Genomic DNA, 24,730 nt, shown 5'->3' with positions numbered 1-24,730 from the left:
TAACAGCTCTGCCTGGAGGGTACATGAGCCTCTCATCAACTCAAAAAATGGACAAGTAAAGTAATTACAACTTAATGAACGCAGTCTGCAGACAGACTCTTGCCAAGCCGAGGAAGCTGAATGGACAGGGATCGAGACTGGGCTTTGGAGGCAGGCTGCCCAGGGTCTGCAGCCCAGATCTGCCCCTTCCTGCTGTGTGACCTCAGGCAAGTCCCTGAACCTCTCTGGGCCTCAGAATCCTCAATGGAAAAAGAGATTCTCAACAGACTGAACTCTTAGGGCTATTGTGAATGTGAAATGAAAAAGATGCACAGAAAATACTCAGAAAAGTACACATAAATATCCATTTATGTATCTGTATTCGTATCATGGGGTGCACCAGAAGAAAAGCATAGTAGTGAGGTCTTTGGTCTTTGAGAATCAGTATAGTCCAACCTGCATCATTTTTCCAGGTATCATTTTTATTGAGATATAATTAAGTTACCATAAAATGCACCCTTTTGAAGTGCACATGTCACTGATTTTTGGTGTAGTCAGAGTTAAGTAATCACCACCATCTAATTTTAGAACATTTCATCACCTCCACCAAAAAACCCTTAGCAGTCACTCTCCATTACCCTCTCCTCCCAGGTCCCTGGCAACCACTAATTTACTTTCTGTCAAGTTCCATCTATTCCTAGATGGGGAAGCTGAGGCTCAGAGAGGGAAAGTGACTTGTCCAGGGTCACAGAGCAGAGCGTCAAGGTTCTGGCTCCGGCCCGAGCTGTTTCTCCACCACACCGCCTCCCTCCCACTCAGAAGCCTCCCTGGCCCCCACAGACCCTGAACACCCATCCTGTACCCTCACACACCCCAAACCACCCCTCTCTGCACCCCTGCCCCCTGGGGCACTCTCCCTGGGGCTATACTCACGGAGTCCGATTTTGGCCAAATGTAACCTGTTGACCCAGGAAATCTTGCTCAGGGGGTTGGGGGTGATGAAAACCACCATGAAGCTGATGGGACGGCCGGACCTGCGGTGAGAAGGGTGAGGGTGGATGTGTGAGTACCCACACAAGGGCCAGGCTCCCCCAGCTGTCACGTAGTACTTCCTCCAACCCACGTGCCCTGGAGATTGGGGAGGTCTGGTCAGAGCATCCCCAAAACGTGGCCAAAGAGGTCAGTGGCCTGGCAAAGCCTCAGTCCCCTGGAGGAGGAATCCCTTCACCCACAACGGCCCCCAGAGGGAGGTACCTGGCCAGAGTGGCCGAGCCACGCTCCCCAGCCTGGCTCCAGGAGCCTCTGGCTTTGTGCCCAGCAGAGCCTCTGCAGGCTGCGACTCCACCTAGTCAGCGGTCAGCTGTCCACAGGCCTTAGACACCTTACGTGTCTGACCACGTGCCTCTAGAGGGAGGAATGGGTCTCACTTGGGTCTGTTCCCAGCACCTGGCATGGGGCAGTTGCTCAGTAAATGTTTGCTGAGTGGACACATGAATGAAGAATGAATGACACAAGAATGAATGAAGAAATGAATGAATTGGGTTAAGTACCAGCTTGGGGCAACCAGAGGTTGCTGCTGTCACCATACTGTCCTCTCACCTCGGAGCAGTGGGGGCCTTCCCAGCCCTTTGGGAGGTGGGCAGTGCAGTGTCACAAGCCTCTAGGGTGCACGTGGAGAATGGGAGGCAGAGAGAAGGGAGACGGAAGAAGAGAGATGGGCAGGCCATTCGGCAGAGAGGCGGTAGATTCAAAGCTGCTGACTCCTGCACATGGTTCCCTGCGGAACTGAGCCCATGGTCCTGCCTCAAATGATAGTGCTCCAACTTTCTCTTCCTTGCAGCCACTGTGCTTGTGACACTCTATCCCTACCTTCACCCCACCCTGGAAGCCAAAACCTGGGCATTGAGCCCCCTCACTGCACTGGCCTGGGCTTTAGAGTCAGACCCCATCAGGACCCAGCTCTGCCTCTCACTGTGTGGTCTTCAGCCTCTCTGAGCCTCACCTTCCTCATCTGTAAAGTGGAAATAAAAAGACCCAACTTACAAAGCCTCAGGAGGACCAGAAAGATACCTTTCCCTGTCTCTGCTGGGCCAAACAGCTACGTCTATCATCAGTTCCACAAACCTCAGTTGGGGTCTACTGTGCACAGCTCCTGTGGTGGGCATTTTGGGGGTAAGGTAGTGCTGGGGGGAGGCTGGGTCCAGAGAGAGGAAACCCAGGGCCTGGCCTGGGGGCCTAGATAGGCTGATGTGACTGAAAAGGACACAGCGCAATGGAACTGACCAATGGCAGAGTGTCTGAGTATCCTAACAGTGAGCCAGGCTTATCCAGGATATGACCAGGGTGTTCATTCATTCATTCATTCATTCATTCCACAGTCTTCCCATGAGCACCTACTGCGTGCCAGGTGCTATCCCAGACACTGCCCATGATGCCTACATATCCACTCCCACCATGGCATCTTGACAAATAAGAGGGCTCCAGGTACCCTCTCCGGATCCCCTGCTCCACTGGAAGCCCAGCAGAGGCAGCAGCCCTCCCTCCAAGACCCGCTCCTCTCACTTGTCAGGTTTCCCAGGAAGCAGGAGCCTGAGACGGCATTTGTTGGCCGAGTGGATCTCTTCCTCCTTCACCCGCATCAGCCTCTGCAGGGCCAGGCACCAGTCTTGAGCCACAGTCATGTTCAGGTTCTAGGGTTCAGGAGGCGAATGAGGTTACCACACAGCCCACTGGTTCCCCAAAAGCCACACCAGATCCTATAGGAATCACAGCACCCCAGAGGAAGGAAACTGAAGCAGTCCTGGTGCCTCACTGAGGCTGCACATTTAGCCCCAAGCAGGAGGCCAACTTGCCATGCCCCAGGCTTCCCAGCCCTGGACTCAGATCCCACCTGGCAGCCCTCCTCTGAGAGGGACATGCCATCGCAGCCACTTCCCTTCCAGACTGGGCAGAGGCCCAGGAGGGCCACATGATGGAATGGCCACTGTGCAGAGAACAAACAAAGACCCCACAGCCAGGCTCCGCTCAACCCAAACCAGAGGGTGTACCCGAACCAGGGCCCGCACAAGAGACTTCCAGGCAGGGACACAGAGCTTCAGCAGCGACGGTTGCCTACGGGAGCTCAAAAGCCAGAAGTGCATGGTGGGCATGGGCCAGGAGAGTAGCCCCTCCCTACTGAGCTTGCTCAATCCAGGCACTGCCCACACCAGGGAGCTCAGGCCAAAAAGGCCAGGTCAGGCCACGTACCTGGTAGGTGCCATGCAGCGTGCTGATGAGAAGCGTGATCTGCTCCACCACGGCCAGGTCCTTCTGCAGGTCCTGCAGCTCCTGGAAGAGGCGTGGGGGGCCGAGGTACACCTTATCTGGGCAGAGAAGAGAGCAACTCGGGCTCAGGTGAAGAAGGCGTTAACAAGAAGCCAAGCATCGGCTCACAACAAAAAAGATCCAGAAAGTAACATTATCCAGTTCCTACCCTGACTAGAGCGCCCAGACCAGCTGGGAAACCAGATCCTTTCAAGCGTGAAGTCTAACACCTGAGATCCAGGCCACAGTCAGTCTGTACAACGGGCTGTATGAGACCACAAGACCAAGAGCAAGCTGTGCCTGGGAGCGGGGAGGGGCCTGCATGGGGCTGGAAGTGTGGTGGGCACTGCCGGGAGAGAAAGACAAGAGCGTGTGCAAAGGCACTGTGGCTTGAGGCACCCCGTGAACAGCAAGTTGTTCAAAGACATCCTGAGGACCTATCATGTGTCAGATTCCATGCTAGAGACTGGAGACAGCAGTACACAAGACAGACAGGGTCCCCACTCTTCCGAAGCTTATGACCTGGGCAGGACGAGTGGTGGAAGAAGCAGTCAGTTAACGAAGGTGGGTGGTAGGAGGTGGTGGGGAGAAATATCAGCATGGTGGGACAGTGATGGAGTGAGTGGGCCCAGATCCCCAGTGATGATACAGATGGAGTAAGGATGAGATACGGGTAGGGGGCGGCAGCTAGAGATAGAGTAGGAGGGTCCAGGAGGACCAGATGGGGAAGGCTTTGAACACCGGGCTAGGAATTTGGACTGTATTCTCTAGGCCATGGTTTTGCACACTGAGGTCTTACGAAGCCCCAGGGGAATGGAGGGGACATCTTAAAGGGGGTTTTCATTGAGATAATGATCTGAAAAACAGGTGCATATCCTGAGTCACCTGTGTGTGGAATGAGTTTAAAGCCACACTCTACTGCCGGGTAACAAGCAAAGAGCGTGGCGAGCTTGGGATGTGGACAATGCGCTCGCATCAGAGGGGCTCTGCAGTGACCCAAACTGGGGAGCTCATGAGAAATGCAGATCCCCAAAGGGCACCCTGTAGCACAGGCACAAAAACTCAGAGGCATCTGCTCCACCAGGGCCTGTGCCACATCCACATTGTGAGCAAATTGGTTTCAGCAAAACAACATCATCCATCAAGTTACATTAATGCTGTTAATTGGAATGTTATGGTTTTGTGGCTTTATTTTTATTCAATTTGTGATTTGGTTTTGGTTTTATGGTTCTTCAAGGGCTATAAGCAGAAGGCGTTGATCACAGGGGGGTTTGTATTTGTATATATTTGAATACAATATAATGAAGGGTTCCACAAGAACTTCTTTCCCCTTTAGAAGGGGTCTGGCAGTACATGACTCTGGTTTGAGGAATGCGGCTACAGACACATCATTGTCACTGAAGGAGGGATCCCCTAAGCAACCCTGGAGTGCATGAAGGATGCTAGACCCCGCGGCCAGCAGAAAGGAACCCTGTGTCCCAAGCAGCAGCGAGGGAAAGTGCGGTCGAGCCAAGGCAGAAGGTGCCTCCGAGGAAGGCACGTGGGCCAGAGGATTCTTCCTACCCAGCAGAGCTGCGGAAAGAGACAGCATCTGGAAGTGGGCACAGCTGTCCCAGACCAGCACCCAGACGGCAAGAGTAGGTGGTGCAATCACTCCCTCAGAATTTCCAGAATTGTGAGCGGCCCATGAGGCAACCTCCCGGGTCAGACAGTAGACAGAGGGGGAAGTGAAACCCCAGTGCCTTTCTCACCCATGGAAGATGCCTCTGGGCACAGGGTTCCTTTCTGCTAGCCCTGCAATTTAGCATCTTGCATGCATTCAAGGAACACTTATTAACGCCCATCGTGCCCTGGGCTCCCGGACAGGGCTGCAGCAAGGCTGAGAGGAGAGACATCAACCGGTCAATCACTCATAAAGGGGAAAATGCACCAGAGGTCTCGAGAGCACAGGAGGGGCAACCTGGCTCAGCATGAGGGCATAAGAAAAGGCTTCTCTGAGGAAATGCCATTTGAGCCAAGCATAGATGAGACAAAACAGGATGGCACGAGAGTACTTGGCAAAAGGCACAGGCTGGAGAGGGCATGGTGGGAGGGCGCATGGCCTATCCAGGAGCCCAGAGAGGCCGGCATGGCTGCAGCAGAGAGAAGGGGCAGAGCGAGGTGAGTGAGGCAGGTGGGGTGCCCCCAGGACCGGCAATGGGAAGCCACTAGGGTGGGATGACACGCACTGATCTGACCTGCGTTTTGAAGAATCAGCCCTGGGGATGGGTAGAGGATGGACAGGGAGTGGGCACAGGTAGGAGGAAGGAAGGAGAGCAGCCAGGTAGCTGCCACAGCAGGACTGGGTATGTGGCACCCAATGTGGAGATGGAGCGAAGTGCATGGATTGGGAGATGTACCTGTGCACACCCAGGTAAGGCCGTAGCTCTGCATTTCGGTCCAGGGTGGGGCTGCAAAACCAGCAAGAGCTTCCCGGCCAAGCCACCCATCAGCCTGTGTAGGAGTCCCCAAGACGGGGCCAAGCCTGGGTAGGAGCAGCCCAGGCTGTGGCTGGTGAGGGCGAAGGTGATGCATGCAGGGCACAGAGAGGGGGTACTCACTCTGGGCCTGCCCTGACGTGGAGGCCTTCTTGGCGCCTGCGTGCTGGATGAGCACATTGTCCTTGTCATAGGTGCCACCGTCCTGGCCCACCTCCACCACCTGCACCTGGGGCAGCGCCGTGTTCCACTTCACCACGTACTTGGGCCCCAGGGGCACCAGGCTGCTGATCTCCAGCTGGCCCCTGTCCGGACAGAGAGGACGAGGCCCTGGAGAGGCCGCAGCCACCCCGCCCCAGGGCTGGCCCAGGGCAATGCTCCTCCACACCAGCTCAGCCAGGCTTCACGCAGCCCCAGCGCAAGACCTCAGGCCAAAACCAAGCCAGGCAGAGCAGAGAGCCCTCACCAGGGTAGAAGCACCAGGCGCCCAGGACCCAGCCCCATGTCCAGAATCACATGCCACCAGAGCCCCAGAGCCCCGGAGCCCCCTGAACCGCGTACCTGTGGTTGGCAGGCCTGGGAAAAAAGACAAGAAGGAAAGGGAGGTTGTTATTACAAAGGAGTGGCTAATCTGGGAGCTGTGACCCCGTGGGGGGCCAGCCATGGGGCTGGAAGGACAGACAGCCTCCTGCGGGGAGTGAGGGCATCAGAGGCCAGGTGTGGACGGAGGCGGGCCTTCCTTCAACTCTGGGTCTCACAGCAGCCCCGCTAGGAAGCTTGGATGATCCCAGACAAGGACACTGATTCTCAGCCAAGTGAAGTGACTCAGCCCAAATCACCCAAACTGATTCCCCAAAACTGGGCCACTAGCACCCCACTTTGCACTTTGTGCTAGAGCAACATGAAGGCAGAGAGGGTATTCATCATACCGCCGGCACTGTATGATGTCCAGAATATAAATGGGACTGAAGAATGACCATCTTTGATTGAGTGAGTCAGTGAGTAAATGAACGAATGGGTCAGCCACAAGCCCTGCCCAGACCCATCTGTGACAGAGGCTTCCTTGCCCGAGTCCGCAACCGGGCCCTGAGCTCCTGGAGGCGGGGGACAGGTCTCGGTCTACATTCAATGGATTCATAGACGGGTGGACAAATGGGTGGATGGTGAATGAGTGCGCAGGTCCTGAAACAGCCTTGTTTGTCCCCTTCCAGGACTCGTGATCGGTAACCACGGAAAATCCCCAAACCTACTCTGGCCAAACCCAGGAAGGCCCAAGCTGACTCAGTCCAGAGCCTAGAACTGACTCAGCTGGGAGGCTCGAGAGCTATGCTGGGATTCACAGTCCACCGAGGTGATTGTGTCCCTCCTAGATTTCGGTGATTGTGGCCATACTATTGCTTCTGTGATGCTTTTTAAAGTGGTGTCAAGGTGGGGCGCGGTGGCTCACGCCTGTAATCCCAGCACTTTGGGAGGCCGAGGCAGGCCAATCACCTGAGGTCAGGAGTTTGAGACTGGCCTGGCCAACATGGTGAAACCCCGTCTCTAATAAAAAAATAAAAACAAAAAAAAAAAGCTAGGTGTGGTGGCGGGTGTCTATAATCCCAGCTACTCGGGAGGCTGAGGCAGGAGAATCGCTTAAACCCGGGAGGCGGAGGTTGCAGTGAACCGAGATCGTGCCATTGCACTCCAGCCTGGGAGACAGAGCAAGACTCCATCTCAAAAAAAAACAATAAAATAAAAATAAAATAATAAAAATAAAAGTCTTGTCAAATATTGAGAGCAGAGATTCTCCTAAGAGCCTGGCTAGAAAAACCACCGCTGAAGTTCTCAGGGAGCATTTGATAGAGGGTCCCCTGCAGGACCAAGCAGGGGACACGAGCAGGTGAGCCAGGCAGGGCAGGAAGGCTGGAGAACAGCAGGGCCCAAGACCCAGCACCAGGCCCACGCGGCCTCGGGCAGCCAGGCCCCCAGAACGTTGGATCTCTCCTATGTCTCACCCGTGGTTTGGGCTCCCTGTGTGAGTAAAACGTAAGATACCCAGAAGCCTAAAGCAACTGACGGGCCACATCTTCAGGCTCCGACCTAAAGCCTTGCCCTCACCCCACACCAGGGCTCTGGCTCCCAGGCACAGCCCAGCAGCCGGGCTCTGGGCATTTCCACAACCCCTGGCCCAGAACCAGGAAACCAGGCTCCTCTGGGCTGATGATGATGCTCTGTGGGAAAGGCAAAGGCTCACATTGAGAAATTCTGCGATCTGGCCAGAGCAAAACAGATTTGAGTTAAAGCCACAGGGATGTGGGGTAGACACAAGGAAGAATCTCATGAATTTCAGTGTGGACAAAACCACTGTTTAGTCACCAACTGCAGAGTTCCAGAACAGACAACGCTGTACCATGGACAGCTGCGTGCCCAAGGCTGAGGGCTGCCCCCGATGACTGCTCCAGGTACTTCCCAGCATTGGGGACCAGCAGCAGAGCAGGCGAGAGGGATGGGAGAGGAATATTGGAAATCTAAACCAAGCTCACGTGGGGTCTTACTGCAATGCCCAGCAGAAAGACTGGAGTAGGGCAGGATGGAGTCTCTAGGAAGGGGTGCTTGCCCCCTCCAACCCAGGCTCACTTACTTGAAGTTGATGTTGGCACAGACAAGCATGTCATTGAGCAGGAAGACCCGACGCTCCTTGGACTTAATTAGCTGCCCGCGGTCACCGTACACGGTCTCCGTCAACGTCTCACACAGGAGCAGCTGCCGCTGCCCTGAGGTCAACAGCTGGAGAAGGGGCAGGGAAGGTCAGCATCAGCATCGCGGCCCGGCGGCTTTACCACGCCACAGACCCAGAATCCTCCCATGGTGCAGAAAGGGAGACTGAGCCTGGGAGAGGCGGAGGAGGTGGAGCCACTCCTTCCATCCCTGGGTGACAAGATGCACTGGGGAGGAAGACCAGAGGACCACACGCCGGGGTCTCCTCTCTGGGGAGGCCTTGGGGAGTCTGAGCATTCACCAGCACCCGTGTGGGCCCAGCAGCCAGTGCCCCCTTCTCAGACGCGCCAGCCATTGCCAGCCCCTCTCTGTAGGGATTCTGCTTGATTGCCACTGCCAGGGACACAGCTCTGGAGTTACAGAGGTAGTTCTGCCCCTGTCCCCACTCCTGCTGTGAAGCCCTCGGGCAGGTCACTTCGCATGTCCAAGCCTCAGTTTACTCAGCTACGAAGTGGGGGCAATTACCTCTACTGCTCAGATCACACAAGGTAATGAACATGTGACCAGGTCTGGCTACACAATTCTTGGGGTCCAGTGCAAAATGCAAACACAGGCTCTTGTTCAAAGTGACTATGAATTTCAAGAAGGCCATAGCAGAACATGGAAGCAAGCATGGCGCCCTTCTGGGCACCAGCCGTGTGTGATGGCACAGGTCACGTGTGATGGCACGGGTCACATGTGAATGCACAGGTCACGTGTGATGGCACGGGTCACTTGTGAATGCACAGGTCACGTGTGATGGCACGGGTCACTTGTGAAGGCACGGGTCACGTGCAATGGCACGGGTCATGGCCTGAGAGGCCGGCCCTGTATGTGTGCTCCATAGACAGCTCCTGTCTGTGATAGTCTTTCTGGTGGAGCAGGCGTGGCCTTGTGCAGGGGAGCCCAGCCTGCACCCCAACCTGTTGAAAGCCTTGGCCTGTCTCACCTCTTAGGTGGCCTCATGACAGAGTTGGAACAGACCTGCCATTCTATAATACCACCTTCTGAGGACAAAGACTTTCACACCCCAGGCATCGGAGCAGGCGTTTGGCAACCTCAGGCTGGAAGTCAAGACCCCCCTGCTGGTGTCAGGGCCACTAACTCACCCAGGGACCCCCTGGGAAAACGTCTTTTTTCTAACAGGGATTTTTTCTCAGGGGGAGGGAGGATATTCAGCAAAATTCATTCCCAAAACCCGTGACTCTGACGACAACCATTACGCTCCCCTTCCTTCCCCATCCTGTCTGGGAAAAGGACAGATCACCCCCAGCCTCTCCAGAGAAAAAGACAGATCACCCCTGGGCATCCCGGGGAGAGGAAAGGACAGAGCACGCTGAGCCTCCCCGGGAGAGAATGCTGTTGTTCTCCAAAGCATCATCTCTCTCAAGTCAACACACAACCAAAAGTCCCAGTGGGACCAAATGCCCAGTGTGTGCCAGGCACTGAGGATGGCACTCAATATTCCACATCTCATTGAATCAGCTCAGCGGTCCTTGAGGCCCTCCCCATTGCCCAGGTGAGGAAACCGAGATTCCAGGGGTAAAGTGACTTGCTGAGACCCACCCACTGTTGATTGACAGCACAGGACAGAGCAGGCCATGTTCACCATTCCCTGCATTGAGCAGCTAGTGCACAGCGTGACAGGAGCCAGGCGAGGCCCCACTGCTCCTAACATGCAGAACTCAGGGTCCTCCACGGCTGCTAAGGCCAGGCTCCGCCTCACTATTTCCATAAGCAAACCAAACACCAACTCAAGAGAACACTACTTGGACCCTGAAGACAGCAGGGCCCCCCACCCCAAGAGCTGACAAATGTGCCAAGACCCAAAACTTGGAAAAGGAAAGTCCCCTGGGCTCTGGCAGTCAGCCCGTGCCCCTTTGGCAGATGAAAACCAAGAAAAAGAAAAAGAAAACCAGGATGTTGCACAAACGTCCCCTTTGGAGGCTCCTGCATAGGCTATTTTGAAACAGCTGGCATGGTTCCGTTTCGGGTTACACCCAGTTTCATTTCTGCTTCTCCCTGGGTGTTGGTGATAGGGACATCACTGAACAGGTCACAGAACTGGCCAGGACTGTCCAGGGAGGGCCCTGGAAGGGGAAGCCCAGGGTGCAGGCCCCACCACACTCTTCCTAACATCTCACACAGTCCAACCCACCCTTACCTGGCAAATGGAGAAACGGAAGCTTAGAGCCTCCAGTCCTTTGCCCAACATCAAACAGCCAGGGCCCACCTCACAGAACAGGAGAGGGCAGAATGGCTTTTCCCAAGCACTACAGAATTGATTTCCTCCTCCCAAGAGGCCTCTCCCCACTGTGGCTGCAGGGGTGTATGACGCAAAGCAAGAGAAAGCATCTTGGTCACCAAAAACGGAGCTGAAGGTGGGGACAGGAGAAGATTCCTGAGCACAAAGGCCAGCATGGGTTGCCATGGCTTCAGCGGAGCTGAAGGCTTTTTCTCCCGAGACATTCCAAACTCGAGGCTTGTGTGGGGGATGGCTGAGTTAGTCCTGCCTGGAACCAGGGGGTGGAGAGTGACCCTGCCCCTCATGCCCAACCTGAGCCACATGGATGGGGACATCCCCAGGAGAGGGCTGTCTCATGCCCATCTCATCTTCCCCAGCCCAATCCTTCAGGAGTAGGTAAAGTGAACTCAGATGCCTTAGAGGCCAGCAGGTAACATCAGTGGGAAAGGTGGGTGGGGACCAAGGGGAAGAGGTCACCTGCCACTCGGGGCTGGTGCTGCGTGGGAAGGTGGGCCAGTGAGCCAGCTCTTCCTACCCTCCAAGGAGACCCACAAGTCTGAATTTTATATGATCTCTCCCAATTTTTAAATGTTGGCAACTACTGCCATGTTCTTAAAAATACTGTGTGGGCCAGGTGCAGTGGCTTATGCCTGTAATCCCAACACTTTGGGAGGCTGAGGCAGGAGGATCACTTGATCCCATGAGTTTGAGACCAGCCTGGGCAACACAGTAAGACCCCATCTCTACAAAAAAAAAAAAAAAAAAATTTAATTAGCTGGATGTGGTCACTCATACTTGTAGTCCCAGCTACTCGAGAGGCTGAGGCAGGAGGCTCACTTGAGCCCAGGAGCTCAAGGCTGCAGTGAGCCATTATTGCACCACCGTACTCCAGCGTGGGCAACAGCATGAGGCCCTGTTTCAAAATAAAATGAAAATGAAAATTAAATTAAATAGGATAAAATACTGTATGGGCCACAACACAACCTGCAACCTGAATTTAGCCCGAAGCAGGAGAGTCCGAAGATGCCGGTTGCCTGAAGCTCGGCACTGCAGGGGATCCTACAGGACTTGTCCCCGCCCCACTTCACAGCCATGGGGTGGAGAGCAAAGATGCTGATACAAGTTAGCACTCTACACTATAAAGTGCAGCGCACACGGAAAGGGCCACCGTCCCTCTGGGCACTCCTTCCTGGACTCTTAGAAAGGTCTTCCCCATGCTGCTGAAACCTCCCTCCTGGAAACGGCCAGCCACAGGCCTTAGTTCTGCTTCTAGGACCCCACAGAGCCAAGAGGCTCCCAGTCTATTCCCCAGAAGATTTGAACCTCTCCCGATGACCTCACACAGTATCTCTTCTCCAAAGAACAGTCCTGCAATGTGCCCAGGGCCTGGGCACCCCAGTCTGAACTATCCCAGCCCTCCTCAACCCTCCAGTAGGTGAGCAGGGGGGCCGGGGTGTGGGACCTCCCAGAGACCCCAACACAGCACCAGGCAGTTCATGTCATATGCTGAGAGGGAAGAAGAGGGACTCCAGTGACTAACAGGTGACTCTGTGAGGTGACCTTGTGCTTTAAAAACAGGCTCCTCTGTGGACTCATTTGCAAGTCTTTTTTCTTCCCCCCCCCACTTTGCAAACATAGCATTTTGCTCTGTCACCCAGGCTGGAGTGCAGTGGCACAATCTCGGCTCACTGCAACCTCTGCCTCCTGAGTTCCAGTGATTCTCCCACCTCAGCCTCCCGAGTAGCTGGGATTACAGGCGTGTGCCACTAAGCCTGGCTAATTTTTGTATTTTTAGTAGAGACAAGGTTTCACCATGTTGGCCAGGCTGGTCTCGAACTCCTGACCTCAGGTGATCTGCCTGCCTCGGCCTCCCAAAGTGCTGGGATTACAGGTATGAGCCACCACACCCGGCCCAATTTTTTTTTTTAATAGCATGTTCCTAAGTGGCAACCCCAAAAAGTGGTATGGACTTTTCATCTTTCTTCTTGTGTTAAGGACAGTCAGGAAGCCGCTTTGCCAGCTCCCTCTTTCACTGCAGCAGCCCTGGGGCTCCGGTGCTATTAAATGCTCCTCGTTTCAAAGGGAACAAGTAAGGTTCAGAGAGGGTGGGTGATTCCCTTGAGGGCACACAGCAAGCACCTGTGGCAAAATCTGGATTTTTAAACCCAGATTCTGACTCTCCAGAGCCTGCTCATTTAACTAGGCTTTGATTTCTGGAGTCTTTACTGGAAATCACACTGATACGCAAAATGAACTTTTATCGTAAAATAACACGAATAGGAATGAACGTGGAGGTCCTGCTGAGGATCCAGTCCTCAAGGTCACGTCTGTGGGCCTGGAAGAGCGAGGCCTCCCCTCCCTCAGAGAACACTGCCACCTAGTGGGTGGTGTGGGTCAGGGGCACGGGCAGGAGCGCAGGTGAGGGCAGGCAGGTGAGGGCAGGCAGGTGGGAGGCCGGGTTCACCTTATTGAGGCTGCTGCGGTCGCTGACGCTCTTGGTCAGCTGCTGGATCTCAGCCACCTGGTCAGCCAGACGCTTCTGCTCGTTCAGCTTCTCGGCCAGCGTCTCCAGCTCCGTGAGGGCCAGCTGCAGCGACAGCCTGTCGGGGTGGCCCCTGGGGGTGTTCTTCAGCATGTCCTGCCGGGCCAGAGCCGAGACTGAGCAGCCCACCCATGACCAACTCTACCCCGGCCTGGGGCAAAGCCTCACCTTATGCACCCCCCTACACACACTGGGTCTGCACAGGGCCCGGCCTGAGGCCAGGACACATGGCATCCGATGCAGAACAAGACCTCAAGAAACAGCTAATGACTCAAAAAGAAAACAAAAGCATGGATCTTTCTAGGAATAGACTCAAATGAACTCAAAGCAGGATCTCAAACAGATATTTGTCCAGCCATGTTCATAGCATCATTAGCCACAGTCACCAAAATGTGGAAGCAAAAATGTCCATCGACAGACGAATGGGTAAACAAAATGTGGTCTCTCCATACTATGGCATATTATTCAGCCTTGAAAAGGAAGGAAAATCAGACACGTGCTAGGACACAGATGAATCTTGAGGATCTTATGCTAAGGAAAACAAACCAGTCAAGAAAAGAAAAACATTGTGTGATTCCACATATACGTGTTCTCCTAGAGCAGTCAGAGTCATAGAGACACAGGGTAGAATGGTGGTTGCCAGAGGCTGTGGGGAGGGAGAATCGGGAGTTGTTAAATGGGCACACAGTTTTGGTTTCGGATAATGAGAAAGTTCTGGCATGGGTGGTGGTGATGGTTGCAGAACAATGTGAATGCACTGAACTGTACACTTAGAAATGGTTACGATGGTAAATAAATGTATAGATCAATCACTGACCAATTGATAAATGGTATGGTTACATAAGAGCCCACTCCCACAGCCTGGCAGCACTGAGAGTGGAGAGGAATATGCCATCAGACCCCTCAGCCTGGTAACCACCCTCTCAGCTCCCTGATGAGGACCAGCCCCTGCCCAAGGACCCTCAGCGGTTGGGACAGTGTCCCAGGCTCTCCAGGACCCTGTGTGGGGCTAATGTCCCTTAGGCATCCCCTGTTCTGAAGCTGGAATCTGAACTGGCCAAGCTCAGCACGTTTACTGGACATCTCCATGCCAGGAGCCCCGTGGGTCCTGGGATTCCCTGTGCCTTCACTCCCTTCCTGCAACCTAGGCTCAGGCCACCAGCAGTCCCTCGGCGTTCCCCACAGAGGGGTGTGCCAACTGAGCTGTGAGTTATGATCGGTGTCACTCTAGAAGTGGAGAAAGATGAGTCCTACAGCAGGTTGGGTGGGTTGTGGATCGTGGACAAGAGCCCAGACCTCCTCCCTCCCACCCCAGGAGTCGCCTCCCAGTCCACAGGCAAACCCTGTGGGTCGAGGCTGCTAGAATCCGGAGCGGTACCTGAAGCAGGAGGATGAACTGTGGGAACCTCTGGATGGGCTTGACCATCAGCCCGTAGAGGGTGACACGGTCTGGGCTGCACACCTGCCGTCGCTGGTGGAGACAAGTTTCCGTCATTCGCTGACTCCCTGCAGAGAGGGCCCAGTGCCCCAGAGTCCAGACACTGTCCCCATTCTGGGGTTCTCTCCCCAGGCCCTAAGACCCTGCCCATCCCTGGGCTTGCAAGAAGAGCTGACGGAGGTCCCTGGTTCCGCAGCCAGGGATCCCTCCCACCACCAGTGCCCCTGCATGGCCCCGCACCCTCAGGAGACTAAAGCAGTCATCTTAAGGTCTCTGGACTAAAGGCATAACTGGGAAACTCGGCAATTTACTCAAGACGTCAGACTTCTAGAAGTGGCCAAGGCAACCATTCCCTCCACTTAAACTAAGCGCAGACAGGTTTGGGCTAGGATAAGGGGCGGGGCACAGGGGGGCCTTCTGTCCTGTCTCTTGCATCTGTCCCCCACTCCATCCACACACCTGTTACCTGGTCCTGGCCCCCATATGCTGCAATCCCACAGTTTCTCCACCTGCCTCCACTTCCATCTGCCCCAGCTCAAAATCCTTCAATGGCTCCCCATTGCCTGAAATATTACATCCTAGGCCCTGAGCCTGGAGGTCTAGAACCGCCCAAACTGAACTCAGCTGCCTCTCAGTGTGCACACTCAGGCCTTCTCTCCTGGGACTCCCCAACAGGCATCAGTGCTCCCAGAATCCAGACCTTCCCACCCCTCTCCTCCTGCCTCTGACCTTTGCCCCACTATCCTTACACCTGATATAGCCTCTCTTCTGTCTTTACCTGGCACAATCCCACCATCCCCCGCCAGGGCCCAGGTCAGATGGCAGCTCCTCCTGATCCCCTGTTCTTTTCGATGGGGACAGTGGGTTCCTCCACCGATGCCGCAGCATCTAACCTGGGCTGCCTGCACATGTGTGCGTCTCCTGGCACCTAGCCCAGCTGCATCCTCTGCCAGCCAGCAGGCTCCCTGCAGGCAGGGGCTCTGACTCACCAGACTACACTCCCAGAGAAAACAGCGGAGCCTGGGCACAGCTGCACATGAGAACTCTGAAGCTTTCCGAAGCCTTTAACCTTTACTCTCCCACGCAACGCCCAAGACACTCCTTTAAGGAATTTTCTCACTCTTTCATAAATGAGGAAAAGGAACCAGCTTAGCAACCCTGGAGCCACAGCCCGCCACAGGGCCAGCCAGGTAGACCAACCCACTCACCAGGGCACAGGAGGCAAAGGGTCAGCAAGATGACACAGGTCTCCCCTCCACCCTGCCAAAACTCCAGGATCCCAACTGCTTATAGACACTTGGCTACCCCCCTCCCAGGGGCAGGAAGGAATGATTTTCGTCCCATGGGACTGGGCTGCCCCAAAAGGAAGAAGGGAGGTGTCCAGGCCAAAGCTATGGGGCCAGAATCCTCCCTCCCGCCTAAGCAATCTCCCTGCCCACCCCGACCAAGCCCGGTACCACCGTGGAGGCCCACCTTGAGGAACTCGAGGAAGGCAGGCTTGGTGAGGCAGGCCTTCTTGATGATGGACATGGCGCTGGTGAAGTTGTTCACGTAGTCACTGTACACATCTAGCACCATGGACTTGGAAAACTGAAACGAGGCCGATGTGGGCCAGGGAGGCCGCCTCAGTGCAAGGAGCGGAAGGAAACGAGGCAAGTATGGGCCAGGGAGGCTGCCTCAGTCCAGGGAGCGGAAGGGTAGCCTGCACTCACCCCATGCTCCCTTAGTGCCTCGAGCTGTGCAAATCCATCACCCCCACTGGGGTGAGGACATGGGGCTCAGAGAGGTAGAGAGGCTGGCCTGAGGTCACAGGTGGGCTGGGGTGGTGCCATGGGAGAGCCCAGGGGGCCTTCACCTCCCAGGTCTCCATACCCAGTGCAGCAGCTCAAGCCCACAGGTGGAGGGAGGGTGGAGGCAACACCCATTCTACTGCATTCATTCATGAAATCAAATGCCCCTTGCCCTCCACCTTTAAGGAAAGTGCTCCTGGCCTCTCACCAGGCAGTGTGCCCAGAGTTGAGTTGCCGAGGGAGGGATAGTCGGCCTAGAGTCAACCAACCCTCTTACCAGAGCCCCTTGACATACACCTGGAACATCGGACCTATTTAGTGACTCTATTGAGCACTATGGCTTTCAAAAAAAAAAGTTTTTTTCTTTTAGCAAAACCTTATTATCTAAAACACATCAAAGCAGAGTGCTACCAACATGACCTTCCCTCACCCCATGACCCTCAGACTTCAGCTAGAAAAGCCAGAAATCCAGTACAACCCTCATTCCACAGATGGGAAGCCTGGGCCCAGAGTGGGCCCTGGACCTGCCCTAGGTTGCAGAACTGAGCTGGGACCAGAACCAGGTCCCCCGGATCATGAGCCAGTGCCCCTTCCCCAGCACTGCGGCACATCCTCTCGGGGCCAAAGTTGTAGTCTTTCACAGCATTTCACACTGGCTTGTCACCCCTCAAGTGCTTTGTAAGGGAGCGTGCAACCGGCCAGGTGGCTGCCCACAGTGACTGGGAGGCCAGGGGGTGCTGCCACCTGGGAGGAACCAGGACAGCCACCTGGCTTCAGCAGCACCATGGCCTGCCAGGTATATCCAAGGACATCCTGGCCACTTCAAGGTGTCACACTCACCCCTAGATCAGGTCCGGAAGATTCAGAGACCCTGCCACCCTCTAATCCCACTGACTTGAACAAGGAGAGCAGGCAGAGGCAGGAGACTGGACTGCATGGCCCCAGGGTCAGACTGGTTGTGGTTTTATCTTGGTGGGCTGGGGGAAAAGTTTGGGGGACACTTACCGAGGCCACGAAGAGGTCTCCGATCTTCTCGGTGGAATCCCACTCAGCCACGCGGGAGGACAGGGCGATCTGGAACATGGAGTGGCAGTGCAGGATCTCCTTCACGCGGAAGAACACCACCTGGCACTTGCGGGCACTCAGTGCCTTGGGCTCCATCTCCATCAGGGGGTTGCGGTAGTCCTGCCGGGGAGGGCGGGGTGAGGCCATAGGCCAGGCCGCAGCCTCTCTCCCTACCTGCCTTCATGCAGAACTCAGCCAGCCATGAATGGTCCTTCCTGTGGCACAGCGGGAGGCACTCATCCCTCACTCATGTGTCCTTCTGGAAGGATCTCCATCAACATAACATCTTGGCCTCACTGGCCACCCACAACACCCCCATGCTTCTGTGTTAAATTGGGTGGGAGGAAGAGGGTCTTTTATGTGCCATCTGCCGGCAAGGAGCTCCTTGGAGGCCGGCCTGAGGGCAAAGCTCTGCCTGTCACTGAGCCTGTGAGTGGTAAGGTCACAAGCTCCCTTGGCTCCCACACCCAGCGTCACTCTCCAATCAGCTTTGTCAGAGACAGGTGATATGTTCATCTCTACCTGCCTGATGCCTAGGATCTCTCTCTGAGGATCCAAACTGGAGAGGGGAAGAAAGGGTATCATTAGCAACAATTCCCTGCCCCGGGGGCCTTACTCTGGTAGCCCACAGCATCCCAGAAAAGTCACTGTCTCAGTGATTCAAACACTGTCTCAGGGATTCTCAGGTTGGCACATACTAGTCACTTCATGCAAGCATCCACTCAGCAATCCCTGGGCCTCCTGATGCAACAAAGAGGACTCGATCCTGCACCTCCTGATGCAAGAAGGAGGACTCCATCCTACACATTTTCCCACCTAAGGATCTCAGGAGGATGGGAAGACATGCTCCAAGCCCCAGGGGCTCCCAGAGTGGCAAGAAGGATACACTCCCTTCCAGACATAAATGGGGGTATATGCCCTCAGCTCTCCAGGAGTCATTTCAAAGAATCCCATTTTGTTCAGAAAGAAGTCACTCCCGTGAACACCAAGGCACCAGGAATTCTTGCTGCCTACATTTGGAGGTTCTACTGTCCTCATAAAGCAGTGCTGGCTTATGGTCCTGTCCCCTCAAAACTGCCCACAGTCCCCAAACACTCCATGTAAAGTAACCCTCCAGGGCCCTCCCTGCTTCTCCCCCAGAGACCCTTGAGAACTCCCTGAAGTCGCACCTGTAGTATCCGCTTCAGAGACTCCACGTAGCTGCCTTCGCTCTGCACGATGGAGCCCAGGATGTGCCTCCGGACCACCTGCTCGGGCCGAAAAGCATGGTCAGTGCACATGACACCTGCTGCACAGGGCCAGTGCCTGCTGTGGCCCAGGTGACAGGAAGGGGAGCTGATGATTACAGGACAGAGAAACCCATCCCCTCCCAGTCCCACCTGGGACCACTGGGCCTGGTGGCTGCTCTTCCTTCCAGAGCCCCTGCCAACCCAAAAGAAATACCCTACTGCCCAGGCTGCAGAATGGAGGCGGAAGGGCACATCCCAGGGAAAGCCCCTCTACACACATACATCTGGGGATGGGGTAATCACCACGCTCCTCCATGGTGGCAGGTGACCACCTCCATCTTTGGACAACTCTAATAGAAAATTCTAGGCCAGGTGAGGTGGCTCATGCCTATAATCCCAGCACTTTGGGAGGCAGAGATGGGCAAATCACCTGAAGTCAGGAGTTCAAGACCAGCCTGGCCGACATGGTAAAACCCCGTCTCTAGTAAAAATACAAAAATCAGCTGGGTGTGGTGGCGCATGCCTATAGTCCCAGCTGCTTGGGAGGCTGAGGCAAGAGAATTGCTGGAACCTGGGAGGCAGAGGTTGCAGTGAGCCGAGATCGTGCCACTGCACTCCAGCCTGGGCAACAGAGCAAGACTCCATCTCAGAAAAAAAGAAAAAAGAAAAGAAAATTCTGTCTTAGCGTTATCGTGAACTGAATCTCAGCTCCCTTCACTTGTGAATGAAATCCTTGAGCCCTCTTTCACAAGACAGGCCTTGGGGTACTGTCCCCCAACACGGGTGGTCTCTGCTTCCGGCTAAACATCCCCAGTCCCTTCTCCTTTCCCTCCCACCATCACCCTAATCCCTCCAGAAGCCTGGCCCACGGAGGGGACCACAACCCCTCAGCCTGCAGCACCCCATCGAGCGTGGTGTGGCTCACACCTCCCTCAGCTGGGGATCTTTCCAACACAGTCACCTGGCTCCCACCCCAGACCTTCTGAAGTTCTACTGTCCTCCGAATGAGGTACAACCTGGATACCAAGGATTTTGAAATCTTCCCGGGTGGCTCTATTGTGCAGCCTGGGACAACAGGACAGTTAGGACAGTGCTCATAGGTGTCACATGTGAGAGGGGTCCGAGGGGGAGCCCATCCCTCGCGATCTCAGGTTGGGAGGTGACTGACGCCCCGCTCTACCCCCACAGCTGTCCTGAGTGTCCATCAGGAGCCCACTGTCACTAGAACCCCGATCTCCTGCCCTGCTCCCTCTGCTGCCTCCTCCTGCCTCCAGCAGGCTCTTCTCCCATCTTCCACTGCCCTGCCTGCAGCCAGGCCTGACCATGGCCTGGCCACACAGTCCCAGCAGATGGCAAGACCCCTGCCCCATTGTCGATCCATTGCCAACAATTCCCAGGTATTCAAGCAGCACCCAGAACAGAGCACAAGGACATTTGGGGCCGTGTAACTCCCTGTGGCGGGGCTGTCCCCTGCCTTGTAGGATGTTCAGCAGCTTCTCTGGCCTCTACCCACCAGACGCCAGTAGCAACCCAAGTGATGACAACCAAAATTGTCTTCAGATGTTGCCAAATATCTCGTGGGGGGCAAAAATCACCCTTGGTTGACAGCTGCTGGCCCAGAGTAACTGACATTGCCTGATTCAGAAATTGCATAGGGCTGCAGGGGAAAGGCCCAGGGGCAGCACCAGGATGACAGAGTCCCGGGCAGCACGAGCAGGAGTGGGAGGCCCGGATTTTGAGCTGCAGGTCTGGTCTCTCGGGCTCTCATAGCTGGGGCTTCGCCATCTCAAATGCCATGCTGGGCCGGGCAGGTACCATCCATGAGGGAGGCAGGTGGACTGCCATGAATGGGAGAATAAGTGTCCTGAGAAGGGAGCTGCCTGCCCCAACTCTGCTCTGGCCAGCTGCTGCCAGCAGGAGCCTGGTGGCTCTATCTTCCTGATTTTCAAAAAGGGCCAAGCATCAGGATTTTCTGCTGACCAAAAAAATGGGAAATCCCTTCCACTGAGCTATCTGCCCTGACACATCCCGCTCAGCGGCCTCACAGCCAGAGGAACCAGGGATCTCGCACCCTGTTTCACAGCTGGCAAAATGCAGATAGCAAAGGGAAAACGTGACTGGGCTGAGATCCCAGAGCAAAGCCGCCCAGCCTCAGCATGATGCTCTACAATAAGAAAGCCTTTTTTTTTTTTTTTTTTTTTGAGATGGAGTCTCGCTCCCTCTGTCGCTAGGCTGGAGTGCAGTGGCGTGATCTCGGCTCACTGCAACCTCTGCCTCCTGGGTTCAAGTGATTCTCCTGCATCAACCTCCTGAATAGCTGAGACTACAAGCATGCACCACCACGCCCATCTTTTTTTTTTTTTTTTTTTTTTTTTTTTTTTTTTGTATTTTTATTAGAGACAGGGTTTCACCATGTTGGCCAGGATGGTCTCGAATTCCTGACCTCAGTTGATCCACCCACCTCACCCTCCCAAAGTGTTGGGGTTACAGGCATGAGCCACCGTACCCGGCCAAGGAAGCCATTCTTAAAGAGCCTCAGTTCCTGGTGTGAGCTCGTGGCAGCACTAAGGCCCAGGGTGAGGACCAGGGGACAGATGGCAGGGGCCGGGCACCTACACACCTGCAGCCTCCCCTGAGTCTGTTTTCCCATCTCATTCTTCAAATGACACCTTAGTCAGAAACAGCCAACAGGACAGCTCTGCGTGCCATGGAGTGGGAGGAGGCAAGCACTCTAGATGCTGGGAGCCCACCCCTAAAATCAACAGCACAGAGCACATGGGGTAGAAAGTGGGAAGCCTGTGCAATGGCTGAGGAGAGAACCAGGGGTAGAAAGTGGGAAGCCTGTGCAATGGCTGAGGAGAGAACCAGGGGTAGAAAGTGGGAAGCCTGTGCAATGGCTGAGGAGAGAACCAGGGGTAGAAAGTGGGAAGCCTGTGCAATGGCTGAGGAGAGAACCAGGGGTAGAAAGTGGAAACCCTGTGCAATGGCTGAGGAGAGAACCAGGGGTAGAAAGTGGAAAACCCAGCTTTTAACCCTGTGCTGAGGAGAGAACCCAGGGGTAGAAAGTGGGAAGCCTGTGCAATGGCTGAGGAGAGAACCCAGGGGTAGAAAGTGGGAAGCCTGTGCAATGGCTGAGGAGAGAACCCAGGGGTAGAAAGTGGGAAGGCTGAGGAAAGAACCCAGGAGGCCCCCGCCCAGCTGGGCTCTGCCAAGAGCCCCCAGTCATCACATCCCCTGTGAGATCCAGACCAGCATGGCCCCAGAGAACAGGCTGGAAGCCCCAAGCCACCCCTTCCCCTGCAGACCTCCACCTGCCCCACTCCCCCACAGACCTGCTGAGGGCTCAGGCCCTCTGGCATGGGGCCCAGCTCTGGGGCTGGGGGCTTGATGTCCGAAACGCTGACCTCCAGGAGCCCCATATCCTCCTCCTCCGAGTCACCTGTAAAGTCAGACGGGCTGATGACACAGCTAAGGCAGGGACAGCACACCCTTCTCAGGCCTCAGGAGCTGAGAGCCCCCCTAGACCAGCCTTGGACCCAGGTCCTAGGGCACGAGCAGCCCCTGGGGCCCCGTGGGGTTACAGCTGCCCGGTTGCTCCTTCTCAGGAGTTCCCTGCTACGTCCCAGGGCCTGGAACAGTCTATCAGTGAACAATTGTGAGTGAGTGAGCGAGAGGGTAAACAGGCAGAAACCAAAGCCACATCCTGCGGGGCCTGGGCTCTCGGCATCCACGCTGCCAGAAGCCACTGTCCCTGCTCAGGCCCGCCCGCTCTGGCCTGGCGAAGGCCAGTCGCCCGTGTCCCCATCACTAGGAACTAAAAATAGTTTTCTTCTGGAAGTCTAAAAGGGGGAAGAAAATAAGCCCCGAGAAGAACAGGGCAGCGTGGTTTGGCATTTTCATTTCTAAATGAAAAATGCAGAGCTAAAGGGAAAAAGTTCAATGGGAGCCTGACAGGCAATCCCGGCTGTGAGTGGAGCTGGACCTCAGATGGAGGACGGAATGAGATGGACAAAGGCCCAGGCCTCTGAGAGTGGGAGGAGGTCAGACAGTGAGGGAGGCTCCAGAGAGGGTTCCAGTCCCCACCAGAGAAAGGTACAGGTGCTGGGAGACGGGACCCCAGCTGCTGAGGGGCTCTGACTCCAGCGGCGGCCGTGGGCAGCAGCAAATGGGAGCTGTGAGGAAGCTGGGGAGGAAAGAAGAAGCGGTAGCGATCCCAGGGGTGGGAGGGGGCAGGGACACCCCAGTAGGCCCTTACCTGAGCAGGAGACAGAGGAGGAGGAGGAGGAGGGACAGCGGATGACAGCGTTGGGGTGGGGGTGGTGCAGGCCCTCCTGCCGGGCCCACATCACGCCCCGGGCATCACTCCGCACCCACCCCAGCCGGCCTCGCAGCTTCCTCTTCCCCCACGAGCTGCTGGGTAACATTCTTGGCCTGTGATTCGAGCCCTGCCACGGCTATTAATATCGCCTCTGCAGGGGAGGGTCACTTCAGGAAGGCGCTGGGCTCATGGGCGGGGTGGGGAGGCCTGAGGAGAGCCCTGGCCAGCCTGGGGTTGGGAGGGTGACCCAGGAAGAGCTCCCAGCCAGCTGGCCAGGCCACGCTGTCCTTTCTTAGGACCATCTCAATGAGTTTAGAATGGCCACTTGGCCTGCTCCCTCCCTCATCAAGGGTCAGTGCTCCCCGAAATGCAGAGGGAACATGGACAATCACTGAGCACCCCCCTTCCAGGCCTGCACACACCTACCTGGTTTATCACCGCACCAAGTACACGGGTGGGGCTCAACCCATTTTACAGATGAAAACCCATTTACAGTCTGCCGCCCCAAGAGGGGAAAAAGTGCAAGGTGACACGGCCAGAAAGCCACAGAGCCAGGGTCTGAGCAAGCCAGCGCGAGGCCATCCTAGCACCAAACGCCTCCACTTAGGGTCTGACTGCCCACCAAGAATAATGCCTGCTACATAGGACTCTCTCTGTCCTCGTATGACCTCGGACATCCTCACCACAGCCCTACAAGAGAGACAGCCACGCCACTGTACGGATGAGGAAACCGAGGCACAGGGAGGTTAAACTACAACATTTTCCAGGAGGACACAGGCTCTCAAAGTTCTGCCTGGCTTGAGGCCTGTGTTCCTTCCACTGCACCAGGCCATGTGCTGAGGGTGGGCAGCAGACAAAGCCTACTTCCTTCCAAGGAGAACTGGCACCCCCAGAATTCCACCAGCTGTGATCCCACTGTACTGGGATTCTTCGTCTCCTTGTCTGTTGCCTCCAAAGATGTGAGGTGAGCAGCAGGGGCTGGTCTCACTTGGCCCTGTCTCACCAATGCCTGGGAACACATCAGGGGCCCTGACCTAGACATTCTCTGGAGGAATGGACCAGAGCCTGGTGGGAACCAGGAGTGAGGGTAGGCACCTGAAGACTGGGTTCGGGGGAACAGGGGCAGGACTCATGTTCACAGCTGTGTCCCAAGGCTTTAGGACAGTTCCTAGCACATAGTAAATACTTAATAAAACTTGTCGCATGAATGACCAATTGATGAAATCTAACCATGGGACACTTCTGTGTAAAACCCTCTACTGACCTTCTGGCGTCCTTAAGACCAAAGGCAAATGCCCAGCAAGGCTGACAGAGCCTGTACTGACCATGACCCTAACCTATCACGCCTGCCCTCACTCCCGCCACCTGAGGCCTCCTCTATCCCTTCCAGGCCTGTGTGTCCTCAGCCCTGTCACAACCTCTCTGTGCATATTCCCTCATCTGCTGCGTGGGAATGTGAGAGTTCTCTGCACCTTGTGTGGTGAGGATGAGGATTAAGTGAGGAACTGCAGGCTCATAGGAGAGCACCTGGCACACAATAAGTACTCAATCGGTGCTGACTAAGAGCATCTCTGGAACATCTGGTACTTTCCCACATCCAGGGTC

At 55.4% G+C, this 24,730-nt stretch overlaps 1 protein-coding gene across 11 annotated transcripts in view; it reads right to left on the bottom strand.

Annotated features, from left to right (window-relative positions):
- ARHGEF10L (Rho guanine nucleotide exchange factor 10 like) overlaps window positions 1–24,730 on the bottom strand; it is a 182,075-nt gene that overhangs the window by 57,957 nt on the left and 99,388 nt on the right. For 6 of the 11 annotated variants that reach the window (XM_010373032.2, XM_030912690.1, XM_030912689.1 and 3 more), the window contains exons 9-20: window positions 22,140–22,246; window positions 18,748–18,825; window positions 17,519–17,698; window positions 16,197–16,313; window positions 14,664–14,756; window positions 13,208–13,381; window positions 8,383–8,528; window positions 6,321–6,335; window positions 5,883–6,064; window positions 3,226–3,341; window positions 2,542–2,669; window positions 913–1,013 (exon numbers count right to left, since the gene is read on the bottom strand). In XM_010373032.2, the coding sequence (XP_010371334.1) occupies window positions 913–1,013; window positions 2,542–2,669; window positions 3,226–3,341; window positions 5,883–6,064; window positions 6,321–6,335; window positions 8,383–8,528; window positions 13,208–13,381; window positions 14,664–14,756; window positions 16,197–16,313; window positions 17,519–17,698; window positions 18,748–18,825; window positions 22,140–22,246 (1,437 nt within the window). Of the gene's footprint in view, window positions 1–912; window positions 1,014–2,541; window positions 2,670–3,225; window positions 3,342–5,882; window positions 6,065–6,320; window positions 6,336–8,382; window positions 8,529–13,207; window positions 13,382–14,663; window positions 14,757–16,196; window positions 16,314–17,518; window positions 17,699–18,747; window positions 18,826–22,139; window positions 22,247–23,062; window positions 23,273–24,730 lie in introns of those variants that run through there. The other 5 variants (XM_030912694.1, XM_030912695.1, XM_030912699.1 and 2 more) reach the window with 3 other exon arrangements.

Source organism: Rhinopithecus roxellana, chromosome 12, assembly GCF_007565055.1.
Source record: "Rhinopithecus roxellana isolate Shanxi Qingling chromosome 12, ASM756505v1, whole genome shotgun sequence".
NCBI classification, from domain to species: domain Eukaryota; kingdom Metazoa; phylum Chordata; class Mammalia; order Primates; family Cercopithecidae; genus Rhinopithecus; species Rhinopithecus roxellana.
This window is presented reverse-complemented; position numbering and strand designations above follow the sequence as displayed.